This window comes from Notolepis coatsorum (assembly GCF_963971535.1).
Source record: "Notolepis coatsorum genome assembly, chromosome: 18".
NCBI classification, from domain to species: Eukaryota; Metazoa; Chordata; class Actinopteri; order Aulopiformes; family Paralepididae; genus Notolepis; species Notolepis coatsorum.
In genome coordinates this window covers 41,332,616-41,358,572 of record NC_140182.1, presented here as the reverse complement: position 1 = coordinate 41,358,572, position 25,957 = coordinate 41,332,616, and the positions used below count along the sequence as shown (strand labels likewise).

The 25,957-nt window shown below is 45.6% G+C and overlaps 1 protein-coding gene across 1 annotated transcript in view; it reads left to right on the top strand.

The window, feature by feature from the left end:
* Positions 1 to 25,957, top strand: part of grm3 (glutamate receptor, metabotropic 3) — a gene marked incomplete at both ends in the record, with an annotated part of 157,364 nt that overhangs the window by 117,497 nt on the left and 13,910 nt on the right. The window contains 6 exons of the mRNA XM_084334567.1: positions 11,719 to 11,961; positions 13,320 to 13,509; positions 14,254 to 14,563; positions 14,890 to 15,083; positions 17,935 to 18,067; positions 23,042 to 23,219. Coding sequence (XP_084190693.1) covers positions 11,719 to 11,961; positions 13,320 to 13,509; positions 14,254 to 14,563; positions 14,890 to 15,083; positions 17,935 to 18,067; positions 23,042 to 23,219 — 1,248 coding nt within the window. The remainder of the gene's footprint in view (positions 1 to 11,718; positions 11,962 to 13,319; positions 13,510 to 14,253; positions 14,564 to 14,889; positions 15,084 to 17,934; positions 18,068 to 23,041; positions 23,220 to 25,957) is intronic.

The window sequence follows — 25,957 nt, the reverse complement described above, 5'->3', positions numbered from 1 at the left end:
CAAACCATCAGCGGCTGTCCCAGAACAGGGAACAGCCACAGAGACCCGTGCGCCTGAGAGAGCGCCCGCAATGACCAAGGAACAGGCAGGGCTACCAAGAGCTGGATCAGGACCGGGAACCACACAGCCGTGCCCCGGTCCGGCGCGATCAGGATCAAGGTCCTGTGCTCCCGACGTATCCGCTGCAACAGCTGAGCTATCAGATGTATGGTTGAAACGCGTACAGAATCCCGGGCGGCCATGGATACATCGAGAAGGCATCCACCCCCAAGGGAGGATTGTCCCCCCGACTGACCGAAAACCATAAGGGGCACTGGTGAGACTGTCTGCTCGCAAACAGATCCACCGTGGCTTCCCCGAATCGGTCCCAGACTCGTCTGACTATGTCTGGACGTAGTCCCCATTCGTCGGAATGTGGACCGCCCCGTGACATCGCATCCGTGCCCACATTCCGCTTGCCAGGGATGTGGAGCGCCCTCAGGCTGCGCAGATTGAGAGACGCCCATAGCCAGAGCTTGACCGCCGCTCGGTGCAGACGGATGGAGTGTACTCCACCCTGTCTGTTGATATACGACGCTGTCGTCGTGTTGTCCGTCCTGACTAACACGTGCTCACCCACCACCAAGTGGCCAAGCTGCTTCAAGTTTCAAGTTTCAAGTTCAAGTTTCTTTAATAGTTGTCAGAAGTACAGAATACTTTTATACAAAATGCTTCTTACTGTTACGCTCCAGAGACTGTGCTAGACAAGATAAGTATCAATAACATAGTATAGCATGTAAATTAGAAGTAGAAAATGAGGTCACAGTGTTCAGTATAGACATATGTACAATGTTCGATGCAGAATAGACGTAACTGAGTTACCATATAATATACAATACTATGCAGTGTACTAATATACAATACTATATAGTGCAAAGCAGAAATGGGATGAGGTACAATTTAGGTACAATTTACAGTAAGGTGTACGAGTTGTAGTGCAATCCTTTATCAATAAATATAAAGTGTGGGGAGTGGGTGCTACAGTGTGTTTGTTTAAAGTGAGTGTGTGCTATAAAGTGTGGGGAGTGGGTGCTACAGTGTGTTTGTTTAAAGTGAGTGTGTGCGTGTGGATGTGTGTGCTATGTGCGTTTGATGGTTGTTGTGTAGTGTTCATTGTTCGTTGAGCAGCCTGATGGCCTGGGGATAGAAGCTTCTTCTGAGTCTTTCTGTGCTTGCCTTGAGACTCCGGTATCGCTTGCCTGACCGCAGCAGTTCAAAAAGGCAGTTGTTCGGGTGACTGGAGTCCTTAATGATTCTCTTAGCCTTGCCCCTGCACCGCTTGTTGTAAATGTTCTGGAGGGTGGGGAGCCCCCCTCCAATTGTGCGTTCGGCTGAACGCGTCACTCTTTGTAGTCTGCTTCGGTCTTGTGCAGTGCTATTCCCAAACCAGGAGGTGATGTTGCCAGTCAGGATGCTCTCTATTGTACATGAGTAGAAGTTCTTAAGGATCTTCTGACTGACTTGGAACTTCCTTAGGCACCTGAGGAAGTAGAGGCGTTGTCGTGCCTTCTTCACAACACTGTCAATGTGTGTGGTCCATGTCAAGTCCTCGGATATGTAGGCTCCGAGGTACTTAAAGCTGTTCACTCTCTCAACCGGTGCCCCGTCGATGCTGAGGGGGCTGTAGTCCTTGACCCCCGACCTTCTGAAGTCCACAATCATCTCCTTTGTTTTGCTGACGTTCAGGGAGAGGCTGTTTTCCTGGCACCATCCCGCCAGGACCTTGACCTCATCCAGGTAGGCCCTCTCGTCGTTTGCAAAGATCAGGCCCACCACCACTGTGTCGTCAGCAAATTTGATGATTGTGTTGCTACTCCGCTGAGCCACACAGTCGTGTGTGTACAGGGAGTAGAGGAGGGGACTCAGAACACAGCCCTGGGGGGCCCCTATGTTGAGGGTGATGGATGAGGGGGTGCAGTTGCCTGCTCTCACCACCTGGGGTCTGCCCGTCAGGAAGTCCAAGACCCACTGGCAGAGGTCATAGTTCAGGCCCAGGTCCCTGAGCTTGGCTATGAGTTTGGAGGGGACTATGGTATTGAATGCCGAGCTGTAGTCGATGAATAGCATTCTCACATAGTTCCCCTTCCTCTTGTCCAGGTGTGATGCTGCTGTGTGCAGCACATGGGCTATGGCGTCCTCCGTGGACCTGTTGGGGTGGTATGCAAATTGCAGGGGGTCCATGTTGATGGGGAGGGAGGAGCAGATGTAGCCCTTTACTAGCTTCTCAAAGCACTTCATGGCTATGGAGGTGAGAGCTACAGGGCAGTAGTCGTTGAGGCAAGCAGGCTTGGATTTCTTGGGTACAGGGATAATAGTGGACTTCTTTAGGCAGGTGGGGATGACAGCCTGTTCTAAGGACAGGTTAAATATGTCAGTGAATACCGGGGCCAGTTGGTCGGCACAGACTTTTTGGACGCGGCCGGGGATGCCGTCCGGTCCTGCTGCCTTCCTGATATTCACTTTTTTAAAGGTCCGCCTCACCTCATGCTCTGTTACCCTGAACACTGAGTCTCCATCAGCAGCAGACCCCCCCCCATTGCCATGGCTTGTGGGCTGGTGTTGTTATTACCAGCATCAAACCTTGCATAGAAGGTATTGAGGTAATTTGCTAAGGAGATGTCACTGTTCAGTTTGAGGGAGGTGCCTTTGTAGTCGTTTTGAGCCCCTGCCACATAGCTCTGGAGTCAGCCTGTTCAAACTGGAGTTAAATTGTATCCCTGTAGCGCCGTTTTGCCTCTATTACTGTCCTCCTTACATTGTACGCTTGAGGACCAGAAGGACCGCCTTCAATTCCAACACATTGATATGCAGTGCAGACCGGGCAGCATGGACCGTCCAGCTGCCCCCTACTGCGTTGGTCTGACACGTCCCCCCCCCCATCCCGTGAGGGAGGCGTCGGTGAAGACTGTGACATGTGACAGCCTGCTGCCCATGGAGACCGCGCTAGTGAGGGTACCAGTCCTCCCCCAGTGGTCCAGATCCCCCAGTATTGACATGGGAACCTTCAAACGTTTACACTTGCCTCTCACCAGGTATATTCCCATACTGGAAAACCACCTCTGTATCCGCCTCATGAAGAGGAGGCCAAGAGGGACCACAGAGTAAGCAGATGCCATCATACCGAGTAGGCGCATCACAGACAGCGCCGCATCCGTCCTGCCAGGACAGAGCCCCCTGAGCGCGTCGAGGATAGCCACCCGCCACCCCTCCGAGAGGGTTGCCCTCATGGGCCTTGATCTTAGAACCAAGCCCAAGTACTCCACCTGTTGACTGGGAAGAGGAGTACTCTTCTTCCAGTTCACAGCAAAACCCAGACTGGTGAGGAATTCCACCACCAGCCTGGTATGAGACCTGGCGACCTCCTCCGACCGGCTGAGGAGCAGAATGTCGTCGAGATAGAAAATAACTCGTATCCCCTGATGACATAGAGGCTCCAGCGCGGTCTCTACGCAATTGGTGAATGTGTGGGGGGCCAGAGAGTAGCCGAACGGCAGCCTCTGGTATTCGTACGCCACACCCTGAAAAAGGAAGCGAAGGAATTTCCTGTGAGGAGGGAAGATCGGGATGTGAAAATACGCATCCTTCAGGTCTATCTATGGAGGTGAACCAGTCTCCCACCCTGACGGAGCTCATCAGGTGTTTGACGTCAACATCCTGAACGCCTCATCACAATCAGCCGATTGAACGCAGACAGATCCAGTATAGGTCTGACACCTCCCGATTTCTTGGGCACCAGAAAATACCGGGGGTAAACGCCACACATCGCGTCCTCCCTTGGGACCACGACTATGGCTTGCTTCGCTAACAGAGATTGGATCTCGTCGGCAGAGCTGTCACTGCTGCTGACCCTGACAACAAGGTCTGCACCAAACCTGAAAACGGAGGGTTGGGTCGTGCAAACTGCAACACAAGCCCCCGCCTCAACGTTCTCTCCATCCACCTCGACATATGGCACTGCTGTAGCCATAATTGTGATGGTAATCCCAAAGCGCACATGCCGAACAGTAGATAGGCGGCCTGGTCCCACCCATTGTGCGTTGCCAACCCTGGACCCGCTAACCGCGCGAGCAGGGCGCTTTGTGGAGTCAGGATATCGGACCCTGACACTACCCACGAGGCAATCGCACCCAAGGGGGGACCCCGACAGAAAGGGCCGGTTTGATACGGGGGAAGCTGACATCACACTGGGTGACAAAAGCTCCCCCACTGAACACCTCGCCAGCATGGATTGCTGAGGAACTGTTCTATAGCTGGACATGCAAGGTGTGAGGCCCCCACACTGCCCGATAGGGTGGGTTCCTACACACCGTAGCCCTGCAGTGATATTACTACCACCCAAAGCACGCGTGCCTGCCAGACCACTGCCGGTGTTCCGGCCGTGGGAGGCACTAACGTGATACCCGGCCTGGCGAAGGCGAGGTCGGGGGAACCCGCGCTGTGCCTCAAGAGGCCTCGAGCCCCCCTGCTGACAACCTTTGTAGTTGACAGACGTAACACCAGGCTCACCAACCACAGACGCAGAACGCGTGGCGTGGGAGCCACTTGACAGCACAACATTCTCACGGACAGACCCAGGCCTAGCCATCAACTGGGTGTCAGCCCCTGTCCCCATGAGAAGCGAAACGTGGGGCCGCTTGCGCTTCGTTGAAAGCATGCGGCCCGCAACCAAAGGAAACAAATCAGAGCCCTTATCCCGCTGGTGTTGGGGGGGGGAGAGCGAGCTAGAGACAGCTAGACGGCGACGTTTTTTTAGGGCGTGCTCATCTAATGTAGCCGATCCCTCGGCCGCCAAGGCTGTCGGCCTTGCGGTCACCTGTTTTCGTTGTGTCCAGGGTACCTCGGGCGGGGGAAACATGGCTGCTGGTTGAGGGCCTCGCCACAGTCGTTGACGAGGCCGTGCTCTCACCTCTGGCTGCATGGTGCGAGGCGGTGTGGGGCCCAGGTCAAATACCGCCCGGGTTTCCGCGGAAAGAGGAGCCCTAAGGAGAAGAAACCTTTTCTCCTCCCCAAGGGAAGACTGCTCCAACCAGAGATTCCTGTGAATAAGAGTTGATAGCATCGTGATCCTCCCTGCGGTTATAGCTTGCGACTGAGTTAAAAGTTCTATAACCCCAAAAACACGCGCAATGTTTTCGGCGTCGGCTGGCCCTGCAGCCCCACTACCCGACATCAATGTGGACAGAAAAACAGTCAACTGAGCAATGACACTGGCCGCTGCTAAATTCCATCCTGTGGCGGTATAAACATACCGCCACCTGCCGGGCCGATTCACCCTCAGGCGTCGGCTTCCGGGTGGGACACCGTTCAACCCTGCCAGGGCAAAGGATCGATGCTACCTGGCTCTCAAGTCCTGTTGTCAGCCCATTCACCCATAAAAAGGGTAAATAAGCCTCAGCAAAACCCCCCACATTAGCTACCGACTGACCTTCATCAATGAACCGGTTAAGAGGAGGGAAAAGTGGTGACAGCCCACGGCGGGGAACAAAGGAACAGTGACCCAGCATCTTAGCATTAGCCGCGCGCTCCAGGATAGCTGGGAAAACATCCAACTCAGAGTCATGACGACAACGTTTACCCAGATATCCTGCCCCTTGCACAAATACACAACTCGGTTGTCTCACGGGACAACAAGCAGTATCACAAATGCTAGCATTGATGCCTGGTAGCGCAGGCCCTACCTGTGCGCGACCTAGCCCGACAGCTAGCCGCCGCGCGACATCCCTCAATCCGCTGTCACGAGACGAGGAAACCCCAGGACAGGCCCGATGCGCTGTTAGGATGTGCCGAGAAGATTCCAGGGGCTGGTGAATCTCCGGCGAAAACCCAACATTGTTTAATTTCTCTCTGCATTTCATAACAACTAGTTCATGGAGTGCACTGCAGCGTCCATGATGAAAAAAATAAAAAGAGGAAGGGGGAGTGTGACCATGTCCGGCGTCTTATAGGAGGACACTGGGGCGGGGCCTGGTCAGGTGCATGGGTGCATTTGTTTTGTTCATGAGCACAGTAGGTGCTGGAGATAAGAGATATCTCATTATGGCGAAGAGTGAGACGCGAGGCCAGTAATGCTATATAACCTTAGTTTTTAATAATAATACAAAATATTTTTTTTTAACTAAATCCTCAATTTGAATAATGTGATTAAACTGATTAAATGAGTATTTTTTTTCAATACATTTTCCAGACCCAGACCCAGCACAGGGAGAAGCCCCAGCCCAACTAAATCAATTAAATCAACTTTCTTTAATGAATATAACTCACCAGTTTTTTTTATACTATAATATCAGTGTAGCCCAGCGTTTCCCAAACTCTGGGTCGCGGACCCGTTTTTATTGGGTCGCCAATCAAAAGTATATATATATATATATATATATATATATATATATATATATATATATATATATATATATATATATATATATATATATATATATATATTTTTTTTTTTTTTTAAAGCTGTAGGTGTGTTGATTCAGTTTGGCACCACATACTTATGTGAATCTGGGTTTTCTACTCTAGCATACCTGAAAAACAAATACAGAAACAGACTAAATGCTCAGCATGACTTCAACCAGTTGAAAACTTCAACCAGCCACATACCTCTCATTAGATTTCATTGTGCCTTCTAGCATGATGTCAGGTCAGTAGAATTTTTAAATAAGTCAGTACAAATTAATCAGAATGTTGCTCAATGTTGGGGTTTAAGGTTGAGGGACGGAGGGAGAGGGTAAGAAATGAAGAGTTGAAAAAGGGGTGAGAAATAGAAAGGAGAGTAGAACATGTTTGTTCATTTAAAAGCGTTACAAAATTGTACATATGTTATGAGGTGGTGAGCAACTTAACATTACACTCTGATTATTGCTGTGATGTACTTTTATAATTAAATAAATACATTTCATATACATTTGAAATTCATGGTTTGTTGTGTTCTTTATCAGTAGTTTATAAATGTATGTTATGGCAATTCATGATGTATTTTTGTAAGTTTGGGTCCCGGGGAAACACCAAATTTCTCTTTTGGGTCTCAAGCTTAAAAAGTTTGGGAACCCCTGGGCCCCGTTCCCCGTACCTGGATAACTGAGTTAGCCGGATAACTTTCGGTCAAGCCTGACTTAAGCCGGACCTTTCTGTTCCCCGACGCGCGATTGTCCAAATCACCATGACAACAGATCAAAAAGTTTGAGCCTGGTCGGGAGCAGGGTTAAGTTCAGTTAGCCGGATGAACCATGGCCACGCCCCCGCAAAGGAGTGACAGCTCGTTTCCTGAAATGATTCTCACAGTCTAGAGATCCCATTTATACCATTCTGAATTACGTTTCTGTGCTTCGTTTTCCTAGAGGGGGCTTTTGAAATGTATAATAATAGAACTAAATGCTGATAATAAATCATATTGAGCCTATAGATTTACTTTGTCCTAAATAAAATAATGCACGTCATATACGGCGCTCGGAGTCGCGATACACGCTGCATGTGGTTATTTTAATAACGGCTCATTGCAAATGTGAATCCCGCGGGGATATTTTTAATGAATGAAACCTATCGGCCGTTTGGCTCTGATTAGTTTCATATATTAATCTCCGCTGTAGATTTGCTTAACGGAGCGCCGGATTGTGTTTCATTCAAGCATAAAATTGAAGTGTCTATGCGGGGATTGTGGTTTTTGTGTGATATTGTAACTGGGATTAAAATGTCTGATGAGATGCGCTGTTTGACGGGTTTGAGAAATTGAATGAGCCGTTGACGTCACATTAATGCATTTGAGAATAAAGAGATAAAACTTCATTTTTTGGTAAGAAAAATATTCTAAACACGGGTCTCTCGTCCATTAATGCATAAACAATGAGTATATCATGTCTGGCACAGTGGCGCAGCGGCTAGTGCTGAATCCTGGCAACTGGGCGACCGGAGTTCGAAACCCCGCGTTTCCAATATAATTTTTTTGGAATATAATATTAATGATTATACGCAAGAGTAGCCTAGTTTTAAGTTAAAATATTATAAATCTACATGCATTGAGGATGTCATTCTTTATATAGCTCTCAACGTGCACCAAATTGAATTATTCCTACATTGCAAAAAGAAGGAAAAGACTAGGATTCGAACCCCGGTCGTCTGCGTGAAAGTCAAAAGGACAAACCGTCACACCGCAGTACAGATAAATAAAAAATCCACCATACATCAATCAATGGATAAGAGAGCCGTATCCTTATTCTGAAACAGTTGAACTAATTATTTTCGCTAGCAAGATCTCATTTGATTATTCAATGCATAAACCTACTGCCAGCAGGAACGTTTAAAGAAATATAATCTGATTGATTGGGGTAATGAGGGATTTAAAATTAGCCTATAGATTATGCATTTAACTTGTCGGCAAGGCTATTGAGCCGCCTGCAATCTGTAAAACAATCAATCAATCAATGCCGTTAGAAGATCAGGATTTCTGCGATCTACACCTGCTGTCTTTTCAACTGAAGCGGCCGCGCGCACTTATCCAGAGTCTCAAGTCTGGCTCGAGTTAACGAGACTGAATCCGCGTTCCAGGAACAGGAAAATCCCGGCTTCAAACATCGGGTTAACTGAATCTGGATAATGGGACTCTTGATCGACTTAGTTGAACCAGGTACGGGGAATAGGGCCCACGTGTAGCCTAATCTAGTTTATCTGCAACTGTGAAGAAAACCCCCATTGGTTTAAACAGAATGAATAGAAAAATATATAAGAAAAAATCACTGTTGTCATCACTGTTATCATCACTGTTGTCATCACTGTTGTCATCACTGTTATCACTGTTGTCATCACTGTTATCACTGTTATCACTGTTGTCACCACTGTTGTCATCACTGTTGTCATCACTGTTGTCATCACTGTTATCACTGTTGTCATCACTGTTGTCATCGCTGTCTTTGTTTTTTTGTGAATTGTTTTCGTTTTGACATCCTCACTTGTCTCTCCTCTCTTTTTTTCTAGTTTACTATTCAGATACCAACTCAAATACCAAGAGAAGTTTGAGTGTCGACGTAAACCTGGAGACTTGAGTGCAGCTGCCACGCATGGATGGACAGCAGCAATAGACACAGCATTGTGTTTATTAGTGGAGACAAATTGGAATGTAATTAGTGAATAAACAAACAACAGACATATTTGTATTACTATCTATTTCAGGAACCATATAAATCCAAATCTATAACCTTTGTGACACAAAAGTGAATGATGTTTTAGAGCTCCCCCTGAATGTCTTAAGGTAGGCCTTCAGGGGAGCCCCTATCCTTTTCAGGGGAGCCCAATAAAACAATAACAACTTGCCACGAGTTAACTCGTGGCTCTGGTCCTCAACGCATGGCACCGAAACCCGAGTTAACTCGTGGTTGGGCGGCAAAGTGTTAACTCCCCCATAATTCAAACCCTGGACGAATCACAGTATCCTGGCTCTACCTCTCTCCTGACATGATCTATCAAACAGGGGAACCAAGGACAACACAGCATCCTCTAGGGACTGGTTGAAAACTAAGGCTTTTCTCTCTAGTCAGGATTACAGATAATTACCACATCTGGCTAATTAGCCTTCAACACACGTCGTATGTACTAATAAGATGCAGTTATGATAATGTGCTGTCGACACAAGTGTGTGTGGGGGGGGGGGCCTACCTTGCCTTATTGCTGGGTTTTATAAGCAGATTGTATTATCTGCCAACTTGCCGTTCAATCAATTCTTATCTCCTGCTAGTCTGCAGATGTTATCAGCATCTCCTTATTGAAATAATATCCATTTCACTGTCACTTAAATATTTAGCACCAAAACCAGGGAGAAGTTGACATTTAGAATTTCCTGTGAGAGAGAGAGAGAGAGAGAAAAAGGGAGAGAGAGAGAGAGAGAGAGAGAGAGAGAGAGAGAGAGAGAGAGACTGCAAGAGAGATAGAGAGAAAGAGAGAGATAGAGAGAGAGGTAGATAGAGACTGCAAGAGAGAGAGAGAGATAGACAGAGAGAGGTAGAGATAGAGGGTGTTATAAAGATAGAGGGTTATGCTGTCTTTGTGATTTATGGATTTCATAAACCCTAACCCTCTGCTGCCGTCTGACGTGCCATTCTTCTCTCAGCTCATTGAGTCTTCACCACTATAGCACGGCTTTAGTGCCTGTCAGCGCACGCTCACACACACACACACACACACACACACACACACACACACACACACACACACACACACACACACACACACACACACACATACACACACACATACACACACACATACACACATACACACATATACACACAGACACACATACACATATACACATATACACACACATACACACCGTTCACAGCAGGGTCAGAGCTTTGGTCGAGTCAGCACTGTCTCCCACCGCGCTCAGAGGAACTCTATAACTAGAATGTAATGGAGGTCCCACGCGCGCACACACCCACACACACAGTTAGATAAATATGCATGCACACACTCACACACACACACACACACACACACACACACACACACACACACACACACACACACACACACACACACACACACACACACACACACACACACACACACATTCATCTCTTGAGGTTAGCTCCACTGCTTATTTCCAAACTGCATTCTGACTCTGAATCCCATGGCGGCACCAAGCAAGCTGCATGTCTGTCCCTGATTAGGGTTAAAAGAATTTAGCCAGTGATTTCTCTACCACCGCCGACACCGACTGGCTTATCGGGGGGACAGCCGCAGGCTGCTCCAAGCTATTGTGGCTGAAAGACTGCAGGCCTTGTTACACTCTTGACAAGTGACGCCTCGCGAAACCGGCGTATACTCCGCTGTATCCCTGGCCGCATCATCATTTGACAGTAGAGGCGATAGTGTGTAACACCCACTACGTCCTGTACGGCGTGTCAGCAGCGCTGGGCTGATTGCTCCGCTGTGAGGACAAGGAGCTGCGCTACAGTAGAGACATAGAGACACACACTCTCTGTCTGTGTCAAAACAGCCCACTGTCAGCACTGTCAGGACCAAGGCTGCAACGCTTCAGGTTTCCTTTTTTTTCTTTCTCTATGGGTTTTTTTAATGGGTTCAGCACTCTGCCAATTTTTACAATCTCTTCTGTTCCGTCCTCCTCCGGGTATAGATTGTAATCATTTCATAACAACTTGTATACAAACCAATTTGGCAGTTTCAGCGATGTAGCTACCTCCCCTCGCGTAAGACACCCCAAGGCACATTTTTACCAGCGCGTGGGCAGTCCTATCACAGTGCAGGGATTCAAGCCTCGTACCTTCACGCCTCTATGACTTTATGGGCGGGGGGAGGGTGTGGGGGGTTTGGTAATGTTGCGTTTGGTCATAAAGTGTGTCTGTTCTGAAGGCAGGGTGGTGTGTTTGTCCCTGTGTAACCTGCGGGCAGAGTGAACCAGACACAGACATCACTAGGCACACCCAGGCATTTACAGCCTTCCGTCAAATACACGGCGGCTGGTCACCAGCAATGGAAACAGTACTTTAATGTCCACTAGTGTCTGCTCTGGACCCTGGGGGCTTAAGAGACTAATTCCTTATTGTTTCTCTCTGCATGGCTGCGTTTAACTATTTTGGCATATACTGTATATCAATGAAACATCAGTTTTTATCTATCTCTCTCCTCGTCTTTCCACTCTGTCATCACTTCATCTCCCATTCGGTGTACCCCCCCCCCCCCCCCCAGGCAGTGAGACAACAGTGAAGTTCGATTCCCAAGGAGACGGCATAGGACGCTACAACATATTCAGCTACCAGCGGTCGGGTGATCGCTATGGTTACACGCCAGTAGGAGACTGGGCAGAGACTCTGACCCTGAGCAGCGATCTGATTCGCTGGCCGAGGGAGGTGGTGCCGACGTCGCAGTGCAGCGACCCCTGTGCGCGCAACGAGATGAAGACGATGCAGGCAGGTAAGAGGAACATGTCCTGAGAATTTAAATGGATGGTGTACTTGGGGGGGGGGGGGGGGGGGGGGGCAGGTGGCGTTTAGCAGTATCAGACATAGTCAGTCATGGGAATCAAACCAGCAAACCCATCAACTACTAAGCCATAGGGCTGGATAGTTAATCATTTGCAATAAAATAATAATAATAATAATAATAAAAATAATAATAATAATAAAAATAATAATAATAATAATAATAATAATAATAATAATAATAATAATAATAATAATAATAATAATAATAATAATAATAATAATAATAATAATAATAATAATAATAATAATAATAATAATAATAATAATAATAATAATAATAATAATAATAATAATAATAATAATAATAATAATAATAATAATAATAATAATAATAATAATAATAATAATAAACTTTATTTGTATAGCACCTTTCATACAGAAACTGCAGCTCAAAGTGCTTCACAACAGAAAAAAAGACAGAGCACATAAAGTGCAGACATATAAAATCACAGTTTTTCACATTAGGATCTAACATCCCAACAGGCCACCTTGTTTATGGTTTGATTCAGTTTTAAATAGACAATAATAAAACAAGTAAGATAAAATAGACAGTAAAATATATTGCAGGAGTAAAATGGCAGGAGGCACAATATTTGTGAAAGGCAAAATGTTTGTCAAAATACCACATTTGGGTATTTTGGAGTTGTCCCAGTTGTTTTCTACAGACTTAAAGGGGCCCAACCCAAGGCTCTGAACTGTTTTGCACGCATTCATTTAGTTTGACAGTTATTGAGAGTTAATGAGTTTGAATATGGCCACCAGTGAGGTCATCAGAGTCACCTTTGTGTTGTGTTAATTACAGCTCAATGACTTGATGTTGATGGGGAAAAAATACCAATCTTTATCTCAATTTCATTGAACTGTAATTAAACAACACAAGGATTCAGTGTCCTCGGATGACATCACCGGTGGCCATATTTAAACTCATTAACTCACAATAACTGTCAAACTAGATGAATGTGTGCAAAAAACTGTTTAGAGCCTTGGCATGTGTGTGAGATTGTGTGCGAAATAAATTGCTGTTGTTTTTTGATGAAGTGCTCCTTTAAGCACTTGGTTTGGTACAGAAAAATAATCAAACCATAATCATTCGATCATCATTGTTTATGACAACGAGAATAACGACACAAAAATGATTCCCTTTAATATCGTGAATCATGTCACAATTGCAGTGTCTGTCAAAATAATCGCGATTCAATATTTTTTCCAAAATAGTTCAGCCCTACTAAGCTTCTTCCCTCACCAATCTGCCCCCCAACCCCCGACCCCCCACCTCTACCGCTCCAGGTGAATACTGTTGTTGGATCTGTACGGCCTGTGAGCCCCATGAGTTCCTGGCTGATGAGTTCACCTGCTCGCCCTGTGCACCTGGCCAGTGGCCTGATGAGGACCTGACCTCCTGCTACGACCTCCCCGAGGACTACATCATGTGGGAGGACGCCTGGGCTATTGGCCCAATCACCATCGCCTGTGTAGGGTGAGTGACACTCGATGGCTGTCAGCCTTGGGGTCAGGTACTGTTATATGACATGCCGGTCATATAACAGAATATACAACAGAATACATCAGAGTCCATTCTTTTGAGAGTACAACTTAAAAGGTTCAGGTTAAAGAGTCCTTCTGATTCTATATTTATCCTCTCTTTTATAATAAGACCATCCAAAACTAGAGTTTTGTCTCCATTAGCTATTTTCAGTGTGGCTGGGGCTAGACTGCTAACCATGGTTAGTATAGTTGGGTTGGGTTTGTGTCTCCATTGCATTCCTTCTAAACTCTCTTGTCACTAGGCAACCTTTAAAAATGCTCACCACTAACTGAACACTTGCACTTGCACAAGTGTCATACAGTATAAGTCTGTTTTTTTTGTGTATTTGCAGTTGTGAAGTTAATCTACATTACCAGAAAGCACTCAGCCTCAACTGTCTTTATCTATGAGTGAACGCTACACTCTAACTTACCATCTTTAGATAATAAAGTTTGAAAACATTGTTCCTCTGAAAACTTAAGACAGACTTACAGTATATGGTTCTTCATCTGAGGTACTCAGTGGTCCACATGGCCCGGTTGTGAAAGGTCTCAGCCGGGTCCGGTCAGGTTCTCAAGACTAGGGAGACACTCGCCATGTGCCAGACAGGCCACAGCAGGGCTAAACTCAGGCCAATAGAGATGAGGCATAGGGCTCTGTAATGTCTGTCTTTCTAAAGAGGAACCCTGTCCTCAGGTTCATCGTCACCAGCCTGGTGTTCTGGGTGTTTGTGCGACACAACGACACCCCCCTGGTGAAGGCGTCAGGCAGGGAGCTGTGCTACATCCTGTTGCTGGGTGTCTTCATGTCCTACGCCATGACCTTCCTGTTCTTGGCCAAGCCCTCTCCTGCCATCTGTGCCCTGCGACGCCTCGGCCTGGGCACCTCATTCGCTGTCTGCTACTCTGCCCTGCTCACCAAGACCAATCGGATCGCCAGGATCTTTAGTGGGGTGAAGGATGGAGGTGGAGCCACTAGGCCACGCTTCATTAGCCCCTCCTCTCAGGTGGGTAACCACGTTGGCTGTCGGCGGATGTTGGATTTAGAGATGGATGGATAGAGGGAGGGAGAGAGTGAGCATGCAAGCGATGGATGGATGGATGGATGGATGGATGGATGGATGGATGGATGGATGGATGGATGGATGGATGGATGGATGGATGGATGGATGGATGGATGGATGGATGGATGGATGGATGGATGGATGGATGGATGGATGGATGGATGGATGGATGGATGGATGGAGGGAGCGAGGGAGGGAACGATGGATGGTTGGATGGACGGACAGATATGGAGTTTAAATGATAACACCCTCCACACTCTCACTTCCAGGTGTTCATCTGTCTGAGTCTGATATCAGTCCAGCTGGTGATGGTGTCAGTGTGGCTCCTGCTGGAGGTTCCAGGAACGCGGCGCTTCACGTTGCCAGAGAGACGGCAGACCGTCATCCTCAAGTGTAATGTGCGCGACTCCAGCATGCTGCTGTCGCTGGGCTACGACGTGCTCCTGGTCATCCTGTGTACTGTGTAAGTATCTGGTGACACTGTCGTTATACCTGGACCTATAGACCTTTTTCAAAAGAATCGACCTATCCCAATCACAACTGTTGCTTCCCTTGAGTTTGTCCGTTGTGATTGGAAGATTAGAGAAAAAAGGGTGGAGCTTGAGATAGCTTGACAATTCCATTGCTAGGGGAACATCTTGTGTATTTCCTGTCAGCTATTGTATTCATGAACACTGCAAAATGAAATAGACTTGGGCCCATTTCGAATGTCTATCGCTGTCACGTTTGAAGTCGTCTATACAGTGGCGGCTGGTGAAAGTTATTCTAGGTGGGGCGGTGCCATATTCAATCAGTTTCAGTAACTACAGAACAGTATATATTGTTATAGACTCACTTGTTTTGCTGCCGGTAGAACATCACGTTGGAAGAACCGCCGAGCCGTCGCGTGTCGCGCTTAACCCTTCGAGAAGCTTTGGGGTCCAGGCTTGAACTTTCCATAAACGTGTCCATATAAATCCATTTTGATTATTATCGATTACCGATGACGACGACAACAACTATTAGCAGAGCATATGGGATTTCCTGGTGGATGTGATTCGGGATGTAATGTCACATGAATGCCACGCTCAGCCAATAGAGTGAATAGACAATTCGACAATGACTCTACTTCGGGAGCTAGAGAAAGCGCCCTTCAGGCATCATATGGTTAATTTATGTTGCCCTGTGCATTTTTCAATTGGCTGCATTGCACACTGACGCCAAGTAAATAATAATTTCTAGCGCCCGAAAAGAGAGAGGGCAGAGGGGAGATGAACAGGACACACAAACAATGATTTATATTTGATATATTACACGTTATTGTGCATTTTAAACACAAACACTTAAAATTTGTAATTATTATTTCTTTTAAAAATGTTTATTATATTTCTAGCGGTCGAAATCTAAAATCCAAAACCACTTCTTTCTTCTTCTTTCCACCAGGGGGGGGGGGGGGGGGGATGGGGGGGGCGGCGCCCTAGCACCCTCCATGGGCCAGCCGCCACTGCGTCTATATCTAAAACCATAGGACTGGATAGATTACATTATAATGACATACAAATAGTGATAGAAGGATGGAAGGATAAAGAAGTGATATCACATTATAAAGTTACCATTGCTGAATGTTCACTGTAGACATGGACCTTATTTATTTTGTATTGAAACTGTGGTAGTTTTTGAACATAGATCATAACGGGAATTCAAATCAAACTAATGTGTAATAGTCTTGTAGAAACATGCCAATCAAAAAGGTTCTAAGCCAACATAAGATGTAGTCAAAACAGCTGTGTTATTCAGTCAGTCCACGGGCCAAGTTAGCGCAGGAGGAAGTAATCAACAGCTTGGAAGGTGCGACAGGTTTCCTTCAAGACAATAGAGAAACTGTTTACAAGGGGGGTGGGTAAACAGCTAACACAATGAGATGATCAGATCACATGCAGTTGGTATCTGCTGGCCCGCGGCCTAGGGACAACACGGGTGTAGCCAACTGGTTTGAGTAGTATGAAAAGTCTCAAATAGGAATTATAGTTAAATAACTTAAATGTGTGTTTAAAGAGATAGGAGGTTTACTATGACATACCTGCATATATGACTGTTAGGCTGGACTGATGAGGCTGAATAGAGTAGTGTGATAATATGATGTGATTATACTAGCTCAGAGACAATCACTCAACACAATGTGAAATAACTGCAAATGTCTGTTATATTGGGGTAACAATCCTGAGTGAAAATGATATGAAATATACAATGAATATGAGTCTCATTTAGCATCAAGATAAACTGTTATCTGTGTTTATGTAATCAATATATCTTGGGGTTCACCAACCAAAGTATTAAATATACAGTAAAACTAAACAAAGGAAGAAGTTCAGTTGGCTGTGTAAGGACAGCCCCCTGTTTGCATTCAAACGTAGCGAGGCTGTGATTGGAGAACCACAGCTGCTGATGTCATCACACAGAGACGCTGGGCCTTGGGATATAATGGGATGGTGTGATGGTGAGGGGGACTCTGAAACCAACTCACCGACCAGGAGGAACCACACCCCAAGACCACACACACCGGCGCGGGCAGAGGAGCAGAAGAACAAAGGACATCCCTTTTGGAGGGAAAAACAGAACTATACTTTGTTCACTAGCCAAGAGAACAAAGCCATCAACGACTTATCAACTCTACTGTAATATTAGTCTGGTTGAGATCACAGACGGCATAGTGTCTTGATCACAACTATAGGATTCTTTATTGTAATTTGTATACAACTCTTAACTTTGATTAAACAGCTGCTGGTAATATACCCTCTTCTCCTCCTAATTCCTCCTGCTGCACCGCGGAGCGTCGTAACAAAGACCCTCAAGTCTTTGTTTAAAGTATTTTCCAGGGCTTTAAAGGACAGGAATCACAACGCAGAGCAGAGGAGATTAGGTTCTGATTTATATCAGAACAGATAGCGCAGGAAAATACTACAAAACCATCAGACATATGAGCCATATACCCTCCAGGTGAGGACTACTTGAACCACTTGAGCTAATAGATAGTTTTGACAGATGTAGGTTAGCTACAATATATAAATAAATAATTCTAGCTGTTTTCACTGGAAGCAGACTGCACAACTATTGAACTTGTCCTGCAGTGTTGCCTCATCCCGAAAGGAATTGGTGGTACAATTCTAATTGTATTGGTTTATTGGTTTATAGTTTTAATGGATGGGGAATGCAGATTTCCTGATAACTACAAATGTGGCTCTTTGGACTTGACTTGGACATGGAAGTGACTTCTGGTCCTGGAAATATATATATTTGATCTGCTTTTGTTTGTTTTTTTCTAAATCTCTCTCTAGGTACGCCTTCAAAACCAGGAAGTGCCCAGAGAACTTCAATGAGGCCAAGTTCATAGGGTTCACCATGTATACCACCTGCATCATCTGGCTGGCCTTCCTACCCATCTTCTATGTCACATCCAGTGACTACAGGGTATGGTCTCTTTCTCACTGTCTCTCTCACACACACACACACACACACACACACACACACACACACACACACACACACACACACACACACACACACACACATATATATATATATCATTCACAGACACACACATACGTACATTCTTGCGTGGAGATTGGTCTATTCAATCTCCATTGGTTTGTCTATTCAATCTCCATTCAAATTGATTGGTCTGTTCAGTCTCCATTGAATTGATTGCTCTATTTCAATCTCCACTGAATTTATTGGTCTATTCAATCTCCATTGGATTAATTTGTCTATTCAATCTCCATTGAATTGATTGGTATATTCAATCTATTCAATATCCATTGCATGCTAACAAGCAAACTACCTGTCAATGAAATGTAGGACTCCTTGCAACTTGCAACTTGCAAGCCTAAAAGTTAAACACGGACAGAATGTAAACATTGTTCCAAGAAAACCTTGGAAATGGACTTTGCATGTGAGGGCATATGAGGTAGGACATGTATTCAGCTTGTAGATCATAGAACAATAATAGAAAACTCTGTCTATTTGGGTCGAAATATGAATATAAACTAAAGTGTGTTGAGAAAGAAAAACTCTGCTGGGTACCTTTTAAATGCAAAGCTGTTGTGGCACCTTGAGCCAATTCTAATCCAGCTAGTGACGGTCGGTCACGTCTCTGCAGTGCAGGGCTGACAGACTGACACGGCACGCTCTGTCAAACTGCTGAAACACGCACCTGTTTTTAACAGCAAAGAGAGTGAGTGTTCACCTGATCCATCAAAAAATTAAACGCATACACATGTAGACACACACATGCACACACACACACACAGACACACACATACTCAATCACATCCATACACAGGCACTCCTACACACACACACACACACACACACACACACACACACACACACACACACACACACACACACACACACACACACACACACACACACATACAATAACATGCTCCCATGAAATCAATATCACAAACATATGTGCGCGCACATACAGTATACACATACAGTGTACCATCCCCCACACGTAGACATACACACACACAAACACATGCACCCATGAAATCACGAGTACACTCGTGCAAAGAATCTGGATATAGGAAGAGAGAAGACAGGCGGGAAAATGAATGGGAGGTGATATCAACGCACGTCATTCACGCCATTAGTGAAACTGACTTGTGCTGAATAGCAATCAACTGCTTAAATATCAGGAATGTCAATTTCAATATTGTAAATAATAGTTTCTTTCTATTTGATGTCAAAACTAGCTAAATCGTTAGCATAGTTTAACCAAATTCTTTGTAAATGCACCCAAAATATAACAAAAATCCCTGTTTATTGAAGTTTTTCATTGCAATATGAAATGAGCAGTAGGTTAAACTGTACACATATATGCCAGACGTATTGCACATATCTACATATAAGTAGTCAAAATATAGGTCTGTTGAATATAGACTACAGCGAATACACCACAAAAGAAATATATAGATATTGTTTCGGACATACAGTCAATTGAACAGATATGTACACGCAGGACAAGGACTGTGCAGCAGAAAGAGAGGAGTGGAACTTTTATTTTCTAAGTGAGAAGGTAAATGTTGTGAAGGATCAGATTAAACCGAATATATATATTTATAGATGTCGACCCAGTCACCCCCAACACACTCTTAATGGGGCGGCTGGACCCCGCGCTACCCCAGACAATGTACAGGCCTGAAGAAGCGAACGGCCGAAGAATGTGGAGGTACAGTCAAGTACTAGCTGACAAGTTTTGGAGCAGCTTCCTACTCCACTACCTACCGTCTCTACAGACCCGCCAGAAGTGGGTAAAAGAGAGAGACAATTTGACAGAAGGAACAGTCGTCATGATTATCGACCAGTCACTACCCAGAGCTATGTGGCCGGCTGGCCGCGTAAGCAAAGTGATCACCGGTGCCGATGGCAAGGTCCGAGCAGCTGAAGTACTCGTCCAAGGGCGCACTTACACACGACCCGTGGCGAGGCTAATAGAACTGCCCCGACTCCCAGATACTATCGATGATGACCATGACCCCATGACTTTGTGAGTTGACTGACCCTTACAGCGGACCTTGAGTGGTAGACAGTGCGGTTAATCTGTCTCTGCTTAGCTAATTAGGTGGGACTAATTAGGGGGCGGCTGTTGTGAAGGATCAGATTAAACCGAATATATATATTTATTTATATATATTTAAATAGTATTTGTATATCGTTTGATATCCCCTGTATATTCCTTGTACAATATGCACTGAATATCCCTTTAGTCTACTAAACAGCCCATAATAGTTTCATTCTACCATTGGACGAGAACCTGGCGCCAGCAGCCATACCCCTAGGTTCAAGTTCAATCGTGCCGCCCAACATGTCGTGGCAAGCCCCGGTTCCGCGTAGGAATACGTCTGGCGAAATACGAATGGTACTATTTGTTCACAGCGCATATATATATGGCGCAAGTAAAGTAGAACTTCCTTTTTAGTCCAGTTCTTTACCCTCCAACCGAGTAACAGACGCGAAGCCTCACCCACGACGCACGTGTGGTGCAGTAAGGCCTACAGATACAGCACTCAAAACTCAAACCTCTCATGCCTCTCTACCACTCTCTACCACTCCTCTATTGTTCTTGACCGGGCCAGATTTCACACCTCCACTTCCTCCCACAGGCTGGGCAGATTTTCATCTTAAATTTTTATTCGTCCCAAATGTCCCAGCCCCATCAGATTTCTTAGCTTTTTTCACTGTTTACTTATCATGCATTGCAACACTAATATATGGTCAGTACCCCAAGTCAGACTGCTCATATAAAAATTATTTTGGGGGTCTGTGGGCAGTAGCCCCCGACCCCCTCCCTGGGGAAGCACTTAAGTTAACTACTCTCCCTTTGTTCCCCCAGCCAACACCCCCGGAAAATTAACACCTGAGTAGACTTAAGTGGCACACAAGCAGCAACAAGCAGCAGACAAGCAGCAGAATTGGTTTGATTTTTGAGCGCTGCGTCTGTACTTGGCCTCAGAATAGGCATTGAGATATCGTGTGGATTAATAGTTGAATAGTCATAGTTTGGCACTATACCGTCGAGTTGGACGTATTCTATTAAGCTAATAATAGTCTATTTATGTATGGTGCATCGTGTCGGTTAGAGTTATAAAGTTATCAGTACCCCCATCGTTCCTGACGTTATCTGGAGTCTTAACCAGGCTGGGCAGACCACTAGTGGTTCTTGCATCCGAGGAGCTCCGGGCCAGGGCGACTGGACCTGTATATTGGATTACTCTACCCGGACGACGGCGAGCCTTCCACGGCTTGGATTATGCTTTGGGTGCTTTGATTATTCCATGGATAACGGCCAACACTGCGGAGTGTTGGAACTACCCCCCGGAGAGGACTCCAGGTGAGACGGCGCTCTACACCAGTGAGGTCGCCTCACGTCTCTCCGTTGTGGACCGGCAGCTACCGTCCACCAGAGGGTCCAGCTGTATTCGTCTGCGGACCGAGGTTCTGTGGGCACCGTGTTCAAGACTTTGAATTCTCCCAAGAAATCGTCGGCCAGATGGGATACCGCCAGCGGCTTCTCTAACCCCCCCCCTCCTACTGTCTTACAACCAGCGGGACCCCCCCCCCCCCCCTTTAGTGTATCCAGCTATAATCATTTAAGTACCATCGCTATAGTTTCCTAAATATCCAGGTTGTATACTTACTCCCTGCGTAACCAGAGATTGGACATTCAATGTTGATTTACCTACGAATACTCATTTGCCATACAAGTGCATTTCAAATCATAAGTGTAAACAAGTGAACGTTGTATATACCTTTTGCTATATTAAATATTCGATTTGTACATTTGTGTGGACTTCGTTTCATCAGGTGGGAAAGTGTTCATCATATTTATATCATGTACTGGATGGCCAGAAGTTAAAGTACAAGAGGTAGTGGTTTAATAATACCATACTTAACAATACAGTCAGGGAATTGTACCCCTCAGTTACAGTAAACATCGGGTTACACCTGCACATGTAGACAGGGCAACCAACCAGACAATGCTACAGATGCAGCACTGACTCTCTCTCTCTCTCTCTCTCTCTCTCTCTCTCTCTCTATCTCTCTCTCTCTCTCTCTCTCTCTCTCTCTCTCTCTCTCTCTCTCTCTCTCTCTCTCTCTCTCTCTCTCTCTCTCTCTCTCTCTCTCGCACGGGAATTAAGCATTTCTTTGCCCTTGTAATCTGACTTTATGATTAGTAAGGTAGAAGCATATAACATCACTAACATCTGCACGTGCACACACACACACACACACACACACACGCGCGCGCGCGCGCGCGCACACGCACACACAAACACACACACAGGCAATGTACTTGGAAGGTTGATTACTAATGTGCTTCTCTCTTCCTCTCTGTACTATCAATCAACAATGAGTCTCTGGTATTTAACCCTGTCATTTCTCTTGCTTGGCTCTGTCCGCTGGATTAGATAGATGTGAGCAATAACAAAGGCAGCATGTGCACCTTCCCCACGCCGCTGATCAATGGAGAGAAAAAGGAAACATTTGCCTCTCTTCTACAAGGCTCTTTTGTGTTTAGCCAGCTAACATTTTAATAGCATAATAAATCACAGAGGCCGGAGCTAAAGCTGTTGAGATCCAGTACAGTGTGGTCTCTCTAGTCTCTGCTGATTAAGTCCTTCATTGATCTATGTTTTAATTGATCTCTGGGACTGTTGCAGAAGCGACAAAGTCGGAAGAAGATAACACAGTACAGTCATACTGTACTTTCACATTACAGGCCCCGTCGACTCTCCAGTGATGAAGACACTGGTGTACAGACACCATGAAATAGTTTTCAGCATTTTGTGACGTTTGATATGGAACTCTATCTGTCCTCCTCCTCTCCTATGTCCTCCTCCTCTCCTCTGTCCTCCTCCTCCTCTCCTCTGCCAGGTTCAAACCACTACGATGTGCATCTCGGTGAGTCTGAGTGGCTTCGTGGTCCTGGGTTGCATGTTCGCTCCCAAGGTCCACATCATCATGTTCCAGCCACAGAAGAACGTGGCCAGCCACCGGCTCAACCTGAACCGGGTCAGCGTCAGTGGGCCGGCCACCACCTACGCCTCTCATGGTGAGCTACTGTACCCCTCACTACTCCTCACTGCGCCTCACTACACACCTTACTACCCCTCACTACTCCTCACTACGCCTCACTACACACCTTACTACGCCTCACTACACACCTTACTACCCCTCACTACTCCTCACTACGCCTCACTACTCCTCACTACTCCTCACTACACACCTTACTACCCCTCACTACTCCTCACTGTACCTCACTACACACCTTACTACTCCTCACTACGCCTCACTACACACCTTACTACCCCTCACTACTCCTCACTACTCTTCACTACACACCTTACTACTCCTCACTACTCCTCACTACACACCTTACTACTCCTCACTACTCCTCACTGTGCCTCACTACACACCTTACTACTCCTCACTACTCCTCACTACTCCTCACTACTCCTCACTACTCCTCACTGTGCCTCACTACACACCTTACTACTCCTCACTACTCCTCACTACTCCTCACTACTCCTCACTACTCCTCACTACACACCTTACTACTCCTCACTACTCCTCACTGTGCCTCACTACACACCTTACTACTCCTCACTACTCCTCACTACTCCTCACTACACACCTTACTACTCCTCACTACTCCTCACTACTCCTCACTGTGCCTCACTACACACCTTACTACTCCTCACTACTCCTCACTGTGCCTCACTACACACCTTACTACTCCTCACTACTCCTCACTACTCCTCACTACACCTCACTACACACCTTACTACCCCTCACTACTCCTCACTGTGCCTCACTACACACCTTACTACTCCTCACTACTCCTCACTACTCCTCACTACTCCTCACTACACACCTTACTACCCCTCACTACTCCTCACTGCGCCTCACTACACACCTTACTACCCCTCACTACTCCTCACTGAGCCTCACTACACACCTTACTACCCCTCACTACTCCTCACTGCGCCTCACTACACACCTTACTACCCCTCACTACTCCTCACTGCGCCTCACTACACACCTTACTACCCCTCACTACTCCTCACTGAGCCTCACTACACACCTTACTACCCCTCACTACTCCTCACTGCGCCTCACTACACACCTTACTACCCCTCACTACTCCTCACTACACACCTTACTACGCCTCACTACACCTCACTACACTTCTCACTACGCCTCACTACACCTCACTACACTTCTCACTATGCACCTCACTACATACCTTAATACGCATCTCACTACACCTTGCTACACACCTCACCTCACTATGCCTCGCTACTAGGGTGACCAGGTCAACATTGTTCAGTCGCAGGACAGCAGCACTGCTTTTGGGGGACAATGCGGGACACGTGAGGGGGGGGGGGGGGGGGGGGGATATATGATTATTTTCTTTTTTATTAAAAAAAATTTAAATTATTATTTAAATGCCTTTATTTCATATTCGATGCAGACGATAGACTATATATAGCACATTTTGTTATTAATCTTATTAAACTGTAGATGCTTCACCTTCTCAGCCACCACTATGTCACCAACATCTTTATTTAATCACACTTTCATCATTAAGCAGGTAACCATCAATCTTGGTATCCAAGCTTGTTGACAGAGTCTGCTATGGGGCGACAATAATATGTTCATGAGGCATGGTTTCTATCTTTAGCCATAAACGGCGTGGTTTATTTCACATTGGTCCACAGCAGTACATGAGACATCCTTCTCTTATGAGAGCGAAGGTGGAAGAGACAGAGGGGGAGTCGGCATCTCCTTATATACCCTCTACCTGGTGGCAGCATTAACAGCTCCGCCTATAGCGCCCTCCAGTGGAAACAGTTATACATAGTTAAAGTTACTCAGTTACTTGCAATCATATATAACCTCTAACTTTAACACTCCCACTTATGGTTGTCTAGTACAGTGGTTCCCAAAGTCGGGGTCGCAACCCAAAGGTGGGCCGCGAGCAGCCACGGGAGGGCCGCGAGATGATTAAAAAAAATAAAAAATCCAATTTTTTATTATTATTTTTTTTGTCAGGCCACTGAGCTTAGAAGCAGGCCAGGACATTGTTTCTAGTTGTATTCTAAAATTCTATTCTATTGTATTCTAAAATGTGACTATATGGTTTTATATTAACTTAATAAATAAACAAAAACGAAAAATCTACTTATTTCAACGAACATTTCAAACTAAATAACAGATTATGCACATAAAACACTGAAAACAACCGAAGCAACAATAGTATTTTAATGAGGCTATTATTATTATCATTATTATTTTGCAACAAGTTAGCCCTCTCATAAATAGCACATATAAATGAATAACTAACTTGAACTAACTTAATAGGATTGAAGTGATATTTGGCTTAAGAAATCGGTCGCTTGCCAAAAAAAAAAAAAAAAAAAAGCCTGACGATGTGCATTGGGCCGCGGCTCTCTGACGCCTTATTTTCTGGGTCCCAGCCTGAAAAGTTTGGGAACCCCTGGTCTAGTACACTGTACAACTTCTTCAAAAACAATTTTACAAAGAAAATAATACAGTTCAGAGCATCAAAAAGAATATGGCAGTCAATACTACATAACAGTCAATATTTACACACCAAACATGACCTCTGCAAATCTTCTCAATTTCAGTTTGGAAGCAGGTTTCGTCATAGCGTCTGCTACCATGTCGTCTGTTGGACAATAAATCAGTGTCATTCTTTCTTCTCTGATGACAGATCTGATGAAATTATATTTTATATCGACATGTTTACATCTCTGTCGGCACACA